The sequence below is a fragment of the Eptatretus burgeri genome, chromosome 1, assembly GCF_056783735.1.
Source record: "Eptatretus burgeri isolate ZD-2024b chromosome 1, Ebu_testis_v1, whole genome shotgun sequence".
Classification (NCBI taxonomy): Eukaryota; Metazoa; Chordata; class Myxini; order Myxiniformes; family Myxinidae; genus Eptatretus; species Eptatretus burgeri.
In genome coordinates this window covers 107,026,050-107,038,767 of record NC_140961.1, presented here as the reverse complement: position 1 = coordinate 107,038,767, position 12,718 = coordinate 107,026,050, and the positions used below count along the sequence as shown (strand labels likewise).

The 12,718-nt window shown below is 38.8% G+C and overlaps 1 protein-coding gene across 5 annotated transcripts in view; it reads left to right on the top strand.

Annotated features, from left to right (window-relative positions):
• Positions 1–12,718, top strand: part of LOC147035136 (protein argonaute-2) — a 147,883-nt gene that overhangs the window by 31,126 nt on the left and 104,039 nt on the right. For all 5 annotated transcript variants that reach the window (XR_015061463.1, XM_085894154.1, XM_085894138.1 and 2 more), the window contains 4 exons: positions 935–1,116; positions 1,752–1,888; positions 3,558–3,692; positions 12,593–12,680. Coding sequence is in view for 4 of the 5 variants with exons in the window: in XM_085894154.1 (XP_085750280.1) it covers positions 935–1,116; positions 1,752–1,888; positions 3,558–3,692; positions 12,593–12,680 (542 nt within the window). In the remaining variant the exon portion in view is untranslated. The remainder of the gene's footprint in view (positions 1–934; positions 1,117–1,751; positions 1,889–3,557; positions 3,693–12,592; positions 12,681–12,718) is intronic.

Here is a 12,718-nt window from a genome sequence, read left to right as displayed (position 1 = left end):
CATTTTAAAATAATTCTTCCTAATTTTCATCACAAGTCTCAGCGATTGTATTTATTTGGATTATAATTCTGGGGCCTCACTGTACATTACTTTAAGGATCTTCAGTCACTCCTAACCTTTTGGAGCTGAAATACCCCTGCTTCCTCCCCCCCCACCCCACTCTGCCCCCAACACCTGATCTGACCTGCTTGCCCTGGCCCTCCTGACTGCGGCTGGTGTGAGGTGGCCAGTCGTGGCAGAACCGGATTCCGCTGATGACTTTACATACTCGTACCTTGTTACACGCCCTACCTGAAAGCCCTATGGTGGTTCAGCACCATACCTCTTTGGGGATGCCAGATGATCGTAGAGACCGAATGATGACCTGTCAGCTCATGGACTACATCCTTAATGATGGGTGCACATCCAGTGAAGCGCTGGTGCATAATGCGAGGAACCATGGCAGGGCGAATAGCGAGGCGGTAAGGCCGACTTTAGATGCGGTGGTGCTCGTCACTCCTCACGTTTTGAGCTACCAGACCCCTGCTTCCACCGCTCCCCCAACCCCAACTCCACCCCCACCTCCTATGCCTCATTCATGAGAAGCAACTTTCGGCTCCTCATATATCTCATCATTGAGATTAAATGTGCAGTTCTGGATCTCAAACTTGTTTTCTGTAATCGACAAAGAAGTCAAAATGATAACTTCCTTTCCAATGAGATCCAACTCGTATAAGAGTCTAACAACATATCTGCACACAAAGCTGGAGGTGTTTGGTACTACCCTTCAGTTCACCTCCCTTTTTCCAATATGTGACCTCCTAGCAGCCGAAAGACGAACAACAACATTTTCAATCGTTTTACATAAGTTATTTATTAAAAAGTTATCTGTTGAAATGATTGTATTTAATTACTCGGTTCAGATAAGAAATTATGATTTCCTGTCTTGTTAAAGGTTGATCTGGAAGTGACGCTGCCCGGAGAAGGTAAAGACAGGACTTTCAAAGTGTGCATCAAATGGGTAGCGTTTGTGAGCCTCGCCTTGCTGCATGAGGCACTGTCTGGAAGAAGTAACCAAATCCCATTTGAGGCAATCCAGGCCTTGGATGTGGTCATGAGACATCTGCCTTCCATGAGGTGTGTTGTACCTGCTTTCCACTGCTTATTGTTGACGTTGTTTATGTAATAAATGGCCAGTTATGAGGTGGTTTACACCTCATCTCCATTTGCGTATTTCTTTTTTACAGTTTACATTGACCCTGCAACATTTACATTAACCAGATTTTGCACCTGGTAACTTGTCGAGAAAATTCTTCTTAAAAAGGCTTTTAGACTGACAGTGACAGTTTTCATACCATATGATGTGAATGCTGACGTCACTGCTGCACACGTCAGTGCAAACCACCTTTATCGGACCATCATTGTCATGTTGTACATTCACTTGTCATAGTGTGCATTGTCTCATCCATCTTTGGGTAATTGATTTGGGTATAATTAATGAACAACAGTGAAAATAGGATCACTTCCACTTTTAATAGTATCAGCACATCCTCGGGAATGGCTGAACAATGCATTTAATGTACACCTGCATAGACCTGGCCACCGTGATGACGCAGCATTGGGTACTGTGTGAAGTGATGGAGATGCAGTGCTTATGGCTAACTTGAAAAATATATGGAACTGGCTTGAACCACACCATCCCACTAATAGAAACAAGGTATTACTTTGTTGACAGCACCTTGTTTTTTTTTTTTTAATCTCATATCCCATAGGTACACACCTGTGGGACGTTCCTTCTTCTCAGCCCCCGAAGGCTACTACCATCCACTGGGAGGAGGCCGGGAGGTTTGGTTTGGCTTTCACCAGTCAGTAAGACCCTCAATGTGGAAGATGATGCTTAATATTGATGGTGCGTTCCAGTTGGTTGAACACAAATGAGGTTACTTGTTGGGAAAGTTTTGTTTTTGTGAAAACTATCCATGCCAGTGAAAATTAAAAATTTTTGGGCTCCTGCGTACAAAAAATATTTTGGGCCCTAAACATCCCCGAAAAAAACACGAATGCATCAAAATGCAGTAATACAAAGACTCCATTCGATGTTACACTGAGTTCAGAAATTTGCCTTGTTGAAGTTCTAAAGCTATTGTTTTTTAAAATTTCTGCCTCATCAAATCGATGAATTATTCACCAGTAATCGATGACATGTACGAAGTACTGCCTTTACCCTTCTGTCCAAATTGAGCAATCGGCTCCAAAACCCCCCAAATAACCATGTCCTGCAAATCCGAAGCTGTGTCGCCATCGTCGTCGTCTGCCGTTTCTCTTTCTCCCTAAAGTATTGGTTTCTCTCTCCTTTCTCCTTTCTCCTTTTTCCTTGAGCTCCCACTTAAGTACCGCCGATCCATTTATTTATTTTTGAACTGCCTGGTAATTCTAACGGAAACTGCCATCTGACCAATGACGGTGCAAGTCATTTGCATATTGAAACTTGAGTTTATATTAGAAAAAAAATTGCTGACACACTTGTGATTGTTTCGTCTATTAATTTTCATAAATTACCAAAAAAAAAATAGCGTTACATATTTTTTTAACAGCCCCAAGTTGGGGTTAAACAATTTGTGACCATGTGGCGAATCAGCTCATTGCAGTGTAACCGTGGCAGAGGTTGACATGGATTAAGAGGTGTTCAGTTAATCTTTTAAGAGTGCTTTAAATGTCTGTTTCCCAATCGGTCCATTGCCGGATTTTGTCCCATGTCCTGGCCACAGTGCGGTGGTAATTGTTGTATAAACATTGTATTATTAAGTATTGGCTGGTTTCACACCTCCAACGAGAATTGATGGTCAAGCAGTGCTCAAGCGCAGAGAAGCCCTCAACAGTATATAGCCGAAACCAGCACTGAAACACACCGAATGGTAGTTCGTAACTGGAAACACAATACGATCATGGTGGATCTGGCACCATTTTAACCATTTTAACAGCAAATATATTTTTCCCCGGGCTCTCATTGAGCTTGGGGCCCTGTACTGGGCACGGGCCCTGCGTGCACGTGGGGTTAATCCTCCACTGTATCCATGCCTTCGCATCGTTTCACTGATAGGTTTCTCCAAAAGACAGCATGTTGCACTTCACAAACATATTGGATTTCTATCTTTAAGTCTCATGAGGATGTAAAATGAAGTGAAACAAAAAGCAATATTTTAGAACATGTTGTTATTGCTGCTGCTGCTGCCGCTGCAGTGCCTGTGATTATTACCCTGCACACGCAAGGCAAAAAGTGGAGTTAAGCAATTGGTTAATATCCGTCCGTCTGCCTTATCAGTTTATGATGATGAGTTTATGATTGAGTAACAACTTATTTAAATTTAAAGTTTTATTTTGAACATGAATTGGAAAACAAGTCTGTCATTTTTACCTTACTTTGTCTCTGAATTTGTTCCCACAACAACATGTGATGTTTGTTTTCCAATATCTTTCATAATTATAAACAACTTTAAATTACCAAGGTGCAAAGTTATTACATCAAAATTGATGCAAGTTTTGATTTTTATTATGGGATTTTATGTTTCCCTATGCAGTCTCTGCCACGGCATTCTACAAAGCACAGCCAGTGATAGAGTTCATGTGTGAAGTTCTAGACATCAGGAACATCGATGAGCAGCCGAAACCTCTCACTGACTCACAGCGAGTGAAGTTCACCAAGGAGATAAAAGGTGTGGAATATTATTATTTGTGCTTTAAAAATATCAATTGTGATGGTTAAAACTGGCTTTCTTGTAAAACACTACCTTCAGAAGTTTTCACATGACAAAATGAAGTTAAATTTTTCTTTAAAGAAGGATAGATTGTTATCACAATATTTGGCCTGTAATTTCTTATCATTTGTTCGAAGCAACTGATGATTAAAATCAATAAATTTTCTGTGTTGTTCAAGCAAACAGAAAACCTTTTACACATTGTGTCAGAAGGCTCTTTTTTGCTTTGGTCAGACACTTCTGCTCTCTTTTTCTGCAATTAACCCCCCCCCCCCCAGAGGATAGGAGAAGGCTTATAGCTGTTGTTGGGCTCATTTCCACAATTAGTGCCCCACATTTTTAATGATACCACAGAGTTTCTTCAACCCCTAGGAGTGCTAAACCTGTGTGTGTGTGTGTGTGTGTGTATGTATATATATATATATATATATATATATATATATATATATATATATATATATATATATATTTATATCTATATCTATATCTATATCTATATATATATATATATATCTATATCTATATCTATATCTATATCTATATCTATATCTATATCTATATCTATATATATATATATATATATATATATATATATATATATATCTATATCTATATCTATATATATATATATATATATATATATATCTATATCTATATCTATATCTATATCTATATCTATATCTATATATATATATCTATATCTATATCTATATCTATATATATATATCTATATATATATATATATATATATATATATATATATATATATATATATATATATATATATATATATATATATAGTGCTGATAGAAGGTCTACACCCCTTTTCAAAATTTTCACCTTTTGTTGCCTTATAGCTTGGAATTGAATTGCATTAAATCAAACTTTTTAACCATAATTTTACACACCGCACCTCACAACTTCTCAGTGAAAAACAAATTCTTCAAATTTCATAACTTGAGTTAAAAACACACAACTAGAATATCTTGGTTGCAAACACCCTTATAATACCAATTGTAAATTAGATCAGGTGTAAAGGCCCAGTCACACCTTGACGTTTTAGCCAACGTATGCCGATTTTTGAATTTTTTTTCAAAAACGCTGGCACACGTTGAATACGTGATGGGTAAGTTTTGATAACATTGAGAGCACACTGAAAAACACTGCCATACGTCGTTGTACGCTGGCTTTAAACGTTGTACTTTTCCGTTGTCCGCAAATTTTTTCATGCTTGAAATTTCACGACGTATGCTGGCGTATGACTCACACGTTCCGCTATGCTGGCCACAAGTTGTATGCACGGTCTGCGATCGTTGACAGACATAAACACATGCTACCTGTAAGTTAATCATAAGTTGAGACACGCCGAGGTAATGTTTAGCGTACCCGAAACTTATTTCTAACCTATGATTAACGTGTTGTTGGCACGTTACGCGATCGTTGCCACACATCAACAGACATTACTTTTAAGTTACTCATAGGCTGAAAGACGTCAGAATAATGGATCGTCCTTGCGTCATCGTCCACGGCCACGGCCAGGACACTTATTTGCAGCATTCTTCAAACTTTTCTTCGGCATGACGAGGATGTTCACACTTCGATGTCAAGCTTGGCTATGATTCCAATTGTCCATCGGCAGCGTCTATTTAAAATAGTCGAGTTTGAGTGTTTTTACACGTTCAGAAGAAACGCTTCCAATTTCCAAACCCCAGCGTCAAAAAACAAAGGCGAGTGACAGCAATTTAAATCGTTCATTGTAAACAATGAAAATAGTTGAGTGGTACCGTTTAAAAGTCGTTGAGTGTAAAAAAAATCCAATTGTTGAGCGCAAGCGTCTACTTTCAATAGTGGAGTTTGAGCGATTTAGCACGTTCAATAGAAACGATTAAAATTTCCGAGCGCCAGCATCAAAAAACAGGCGAGTGACAGCAATTTAAATCGTTCATTGTAAACAATGAAAATAGCTGAGTGGTACCGTTTAAAAGTCGTTGAGTGTAAAAAAAAAACCCAATTGTTGAGCGCAAGCATCTACTTTCAATAGTGGAGATGCAGCCATTTAAATCATTGAGTGGCAGCCTATGGATAGCAAACCCCACGTCACCGGCAAAGATAAACTGCCGCACGATATGGATAAGTTAGGCTATCGTTGGGCATAGTTTGTGAACGCCGGCTACACGATAATTATTCGTTGGTATATCGTATCTATAAGTTATCGAAGCGCTCTATGCACATTATTAGTTCATTGTGCATTTGTCCAACCCGTTATGAATAGACCTAAATCGTAAAAACAAGCCATAGCTCATTGTTGAAAAAGCCCCATAAAAAATTAGCCGCGAAGAACTTCGAACAATGGTGCAAAGATGTCTCCTACCCGTGGACACGCTGACGCAAGGAGGATCCATCATAACCCACAACCTCCCCGTCACACTCACCTATATATATATATATATATATATATATATATATATATATATATATATATATATATATATATATATATATATATATATATATATATATGGTAGCCCGAAAGTTAATTTACCCCTGATAAATTTCTCGCACTTCCCTCCTTCCCTTCCCCTCTGACCTCGCCCCCTCGTTGCTATAGTATGCGGAAACACTGACTCAGAAGAATGATGGAGCACATACCGATACAATGACAAATTAATTTTTGTAAGTACTGTACAATAAAACCTGTTTATTAAAAGAGTTCAAGAACAATGCTTCACTGGGAAGGGGTAAAGTGACTTTCAGGCCACCCTGTCTATGGTATATGTAAATATACACGACTGGTCAAAAGTTTAAGAACACCCCCATTTTTTCAGTTTTTACTGAAATGTAAGCAGTTCAAGTCCAGTGAATAACCTGAAATGGTACGGTAAACCAACTAAGCGGTAAACTGCCAGAGATTGAAAAAAACGTTTAGTTTACCAAAAGCTGAAAAATAATGTAAATTTAGGAGTTGTTAAAAAAGGCCCTTTTCAGGGAACAAGTAATGGGTTCGCAACTGCAGTTGTTCTGCAGCAATGGAAGTAAATTCAGCCTTGAAAGTTGATGCAAACAATTCATACAGGTGTCCTAACTTTTGTTGATTAGTTACAAACCCTTTGTATGAACAAAAGCAGTGTTGGAACAGACTGTGTTGCTCCACCCTCTGAAGCAGGAAGTAGTATTTATAATCCTTAAAAGTGTAGGTCTTTCCTTTGAAGAAATTGCAAAGAAGCGAAGGTGTCAGTGAGTTCAGTTTCCGACTCTATCAAAATGCACTTGGAAACTGGAGGAAACTCTGACTGGAAGAGGTCTGGCAAACCCAAAGCCACAACACAATCAGAAGACAAGTTTCTTAGAGTCAACAGCTTGCATGATAGGCGGCTCACAGGACAGCAGCTTCAAGCACAGCTCAACACTGGTCGAAGTAAGGAAGTCTCAGTTTCAACTGCGAAGAGAAGACTTCGAGCTGCAGGTTTGACAGGTTGTTTGGCAATAAGAAAGCCATTGCTAAGATGGCAAAATGGGAAAAAGAGGCTTTCCTGGGCCATTTGGCACCGCCAGTGGACTACTGAAAACTGGAAGAAGGTCTTATGGACTGATGAATCAAAATTTGAAATCTTCGGTTCATCACGCAAGGTTTTTGTATGCCGTCGAGTAGGTGAAAGGATGGGTCCTCAGTGTGTGAGACCAACTATCAAACATGGAGGAGGAAGCGTTATGATCTGGGGCTCTTCTGCTGGATCCAGAGTCGGCGACTTGCACAGAGTGACTCGCACCCTGAACCAAAAGGGCTACCACAGCATTTTGCAGTGCCATGCAATAACCTCTGGTCATGGCCTAGTTGGTCAGGGGTTCATCGTACAGCAAGATAATGACCCAAAACATGCCTCCAGGCTATGTCAGAACTAGTTTGGAAGAAAACAACAAAACAGTCAGCTTCAAATCATGGAATGGCCAGCACAGTCTCCAGACTTGAACACCATCGAGCTGGTTTGGGATGAACTGGACAGAAGCGTGAAAGCAAAGCAACCTACAAGTGCAACATATTTGTGGGAACTTCTGCAACAGTGTTGGGAAGAACTTTCCGAACAATATTTGATTTCCATTGGAGAAAGAATGCCATGAATATGTTCGGCTGTTATATCTGCAAAAGGTGGCTACTTTGATGAGTCAAAACTTTAGATTAAATTTTGTTCAACAAAACGATTCCATGATTTCTCTTTTTATCTACAATTGTTTATTTGTTCTATGCTAGATTGAAACAGTAAAGTGTTTAAATTTCAGTAACAACTGGAAAAATTGGGGTGTTCTAAAACTTTTACCTGTTGTATTTATGTATGTGTGTATATATATATATATATATATATATATATATATATATATATATATATATATACATATATATACACGAGGTGTGTTCAAAAAGTATCCAACCTTAATTTTTCGTGCGAAAACAAATGAAGCTAGGGAGGCGTGGTTTGGTGCATGTATGTAGGAGATCCTAATTCGTAATGCGTGAATATTTTCCTGCCTGCAGAAGCTGTCAGTCGCCGACAGACCGCCGATGAGTGAGGAAGTGTAAGTGAGCGCCGTCGGATTTTCGTTTTTGACAAAATGATGGATCACTGTGGTTTCATCGCCAGTGATCACTGTGTTGAAGAAGTTGGGATCACTGTTCACAGTCTCCAGCATGTCCTGTGCGATCTCCAAACGGAGTTGCTTCTGCTCGATCGTTAACAGCTTTGGCACTAACTTCGCTGAGATTCTCCTTAAGCCCAAATCCTCAGTCACAATGGAATGAACGGATCCAATGCTGACGCCCACCTCATCTGCAAGTTCTCTGATCGTGATTCGACGATCCTGCATCATCAGGGTCCTCACTTGGTCAATGACGATCTCATTTCGGGATGTTGAGGGCCTACAAGAATGTGCTTCACTTTCCACTGATGTGCGACCATCTTTGAAGCGGTTGTACCACTCTTTTATCTGTGTGGTGCCCATTGCTTCGTTCCCGAAGGCCTGTTGAATCTTGCGGATCGTTTCCACTTGGGAATCGCCAAGCTTTACACAAAATTTGATGAGGTATCGTTGTTCAAGTTTTTCCGTCATTTTGTCAAAAACGAAAATCCGACGGCGCTCACTTACACTTCCTCACTCATCGGCGGTCTGTCGGCGACTGACAGCTTCTGCAGGTGGGAAAATATTCACGCATACGGATTAGGATCGCCTACATACGTGCACCAAACCACGCTTCTCTTGCTTCATTTGTTTACGCACAAAAAATTAAGGTTGGATACTTTTTGAACACACCATATATATATGTATGTTTATGTATGTAGGTATATGTACATTTAGATGTATAGTATGTAAATATATATATATATATATATATGTTTAAAAAAAGTAAAAAAATATATGTATGTGTATATATATATATATATATATATATATATATATATATATATATATATATATATATATATATATATATATATATATATATATATATATATATATATATATATATACAGTATATATATACAGTATATATATATACACACACACACACACACGGTGTTTCAAAAAGAGTGTTACGGATTTCAGAATCCGATCCAATGATGGCATACAATCATCTGGGTCCTCAGACAGTTATTTCCCTCAATGCATCTGCAGGATAAACCTTTAACCTTCAGGTTAAAGGTCAAGGTCTTACACCCTGAGGAGTCCTGAACCACCATTTAGGTTTTTCTCCCTTTTTTCTGCCACTGTACGAAGACTTAAGGATTTAATTTTGCATCAATCATCAGAATAAAAAGTATGCCTGGTTCATGTAATTTCTTGGATCTTGACCTATTTTATTGTCTTGTCCCCAATTATAGACATGTTAACATTTTTCACCATAACTCGACTGAGGTTTGTCTGATCATAATGAAATTTCCCTCCCCAGATAGCATATATTAGAGCAAGCACATTTACGCTTGATTTACATCATACCCTCTGGGTTAAAGGTGGTCAAATAGTGGACTGAAAAAATAAATGCGTTTTTCATCGCTCAATATTGCCAATGAAGAATCTCAAAGGCCGCTTAGCCTTCCAAGATGTTCTTGCATCAAAATAGTGTACCTACACTGAAGTCGTGCCCTTGATATTTAAAAAGTATCTTTGACATATGTTTTTCCTTGATTTGTGTGTCCTTGATGAGGTTAATCTCCTTGATTGGTGTTCTTGACCAAAACCCTCCCTCCCACCTTTTTGATCATAACTTGAATAATTTTCTTCCGATTTTCATGATATTGAGGGTTTTGGATAGATTGCAGATGGGGACATTTTTTTTGAAATTTACACACTATCTCTAAATGTTAAAGGTCAAGGTCATGTAGTGCTCCGAACAAAATATGCCATCATTGGATCGTGGGCCAAGGGTAAGTCGTGGGCAAATGGCAAGGGGTAAGCCAGGGGAGGTTCACGCTTGGCGATTGCTTTGTGACCACAGACATCTAGTTTTCTTTGCTTCATTGGAGCAACAGGGATTGTTTTGTTTCTGCAGTTTAAAATCATACTCATGAAGATGATTGAATGATTCAAAGTTGGCATGTAGTGGTGAAGGAAGTTGTATTTAATGTCTTTTTTTTCTTTTCTTATTTTTAACTTAATGCAGTGATGTGAACTGAAAGAAATCCAGGTGCCTTTGATGTTTGTGGCCTTCAATTACAAATTGTGCATCTGAATTCAAAATAGTGAGGGTCGTCCGACATTGTGTTAAAATAAATGAACTGGATATTTTAATTTGGAACAAAACTCCAGGAAATGAATGATTAAACAAACACGCCTGCACCTGCCATTTACGTGACCTCCAGTGATCGGTTTTCACATAAAGAATGGAATGATGTTTAATTTTTCTTTATCAAAGGATATCGTTTTGTTATAATCGTTATGATTCTAAGAAGGAAATGCTGAACACAGCTCTGAGGGGGAGGATGGAGGGAACGGGTTACGTAAGAATTATAATCCGACATTAATTATCGTGCATACACGAAACCTTGAAAGATGTTTTAAAAGATATTGTGACTTTTTTTTTTTTTTTTTTTACGAACTAATGCCTCGTTTATGAACGTTCACTTACTTACTTTATAAAATACCCTAAGCAAAGTTCCACCGTCACTGCGTAAACAAAGACATTAACAAATTTTGACCTTTATTTTTTGTGCACTTGCCATTCGCTCTTTGTCCGTGCACATTTTCGTCACAGACCACTTTTGCCGCTGTCATTGTGACGTCTCCCACTCAGGATAACAAAAGGCTTCATTATTATTAAACTTGTGAGATCGCCAAACCTACATTCAGCAGAATGGAGGGAAAATGCACATACCCTCTGCACATAACAGCTCCCCTGGCCGACATGTCTTTTGACTGCAGAGTACTGCTCCTCCCTCTGTGGGGGCAGATAGCAGCCAAAACAAACACCTAAGTTCCGCACTGCAAACAATTACTGAAACATTAAAACGACACCCACATCTTGTCTGGCTGTGCTCTCAATTATTCCTCCACCTGATATCCTTCAAAAATAGGCACTCCAAAATATCACCATACCCATGCCATTCTTAATGTCCACATCAAGGAAGACTTGCAAAACTAAACAAAAAAACCCGCACAAATCACGCAAGCCTCAGTGACCTGGGAATTGACATCCAATAGCAATGGCGACTGTGCTAGGAAAATCCTAAAAACCAAAATAAACACTTGATTCCTGAACTGACAGTAGAGCCTTCTGGATAGATCTAGCATGAAAACGGTTCACATTGAACTGGCTTCACGCATTTCATGCTCAGATGGCTCGCTAACTGCACAAATGGAAGATCAAGGAAAGCCCAACATGTTACCTGAGTCCCGAGTGTGACAAGAGTTTGATAAGAATGAGTGGAAGGAACTCTGACAATACCATGGAACATATAGTAAACCACTGCGAATTGTGAAAATTGGGCAAGGGTATTGGAGCAATCCACGCAGCCACAACTGATGCCATTATTTAGTTGTAAAACCTGGATTTGTATTATGCTTTGTTATTTGCCAAGTCACATACAAAAAAGGAAGATGAAGAAGAGGAATAAGAAGATGAATTAAACTCAGCTGTTAATAATAATGATAATAATAATAATAATGATAATAATAATAAATCTATGTTAAGATTAAATTTAAAAGCAGTATATGCCATTTTTGTCAGTACATTATTGGCTTTCTGCTTTTATCTTGCTGTAGTTGATGAGCAGTGACTGTTGCAAGCTATTTATGTTTATAGTACGAACTGTTTTACTCAAATTTGGAAAATGGCCCCCAGTTGACTCGCTGTAAACCACTTGCGGGCCACGCAGTTGCCCGAAGCAGGGCCGAACGAGCAGTGCTGTGATGAACGTTGAAATCCTAAGATTTGAAATAAAAAAATTCTAATAATTGCTGTGGTGTAAGTAGACATTACGTATAATGGTTTTTAATGTACCAACAATAGTTGCAACACTCTCATCATGTGAAAGACAAAAGAGTTCCTCGATGCTTTTATGCAATGTTCTCACTTCCTTTTTAACTTACATCAGGCTATTTCGAACTTGATCCAATGGAATTTTTATACACGAGTAAATATTTGTCAAACATCAATTTTTTGACCTAGTTGGCCATGCCCCACAACTTCAAACGAGATTATCTCTTGTGTGAGAGGAAATGGGAGGTTTCTATTGGCAGACATACAACAGCAAAACAATGGTATTGGTAATGTGTTGTGAATTTTTCATCCACGATGTCATTTTCGGCAGAGAAATTGACTGCTAGTTGGTGAATGTAACATGTTGAATATTGATGTTTTTCTTCCCTCCCAGGCCTGAAGGTTGAGATAACACATTGTGGCCAGATGAAAAGAAAGTATCGCGTGTGCAACGTGACTAGGAAACCCGCAAGCCACCAAACGTGAGCTTGACAGGCCTTTTGAAGTCATGTTGCCTTAC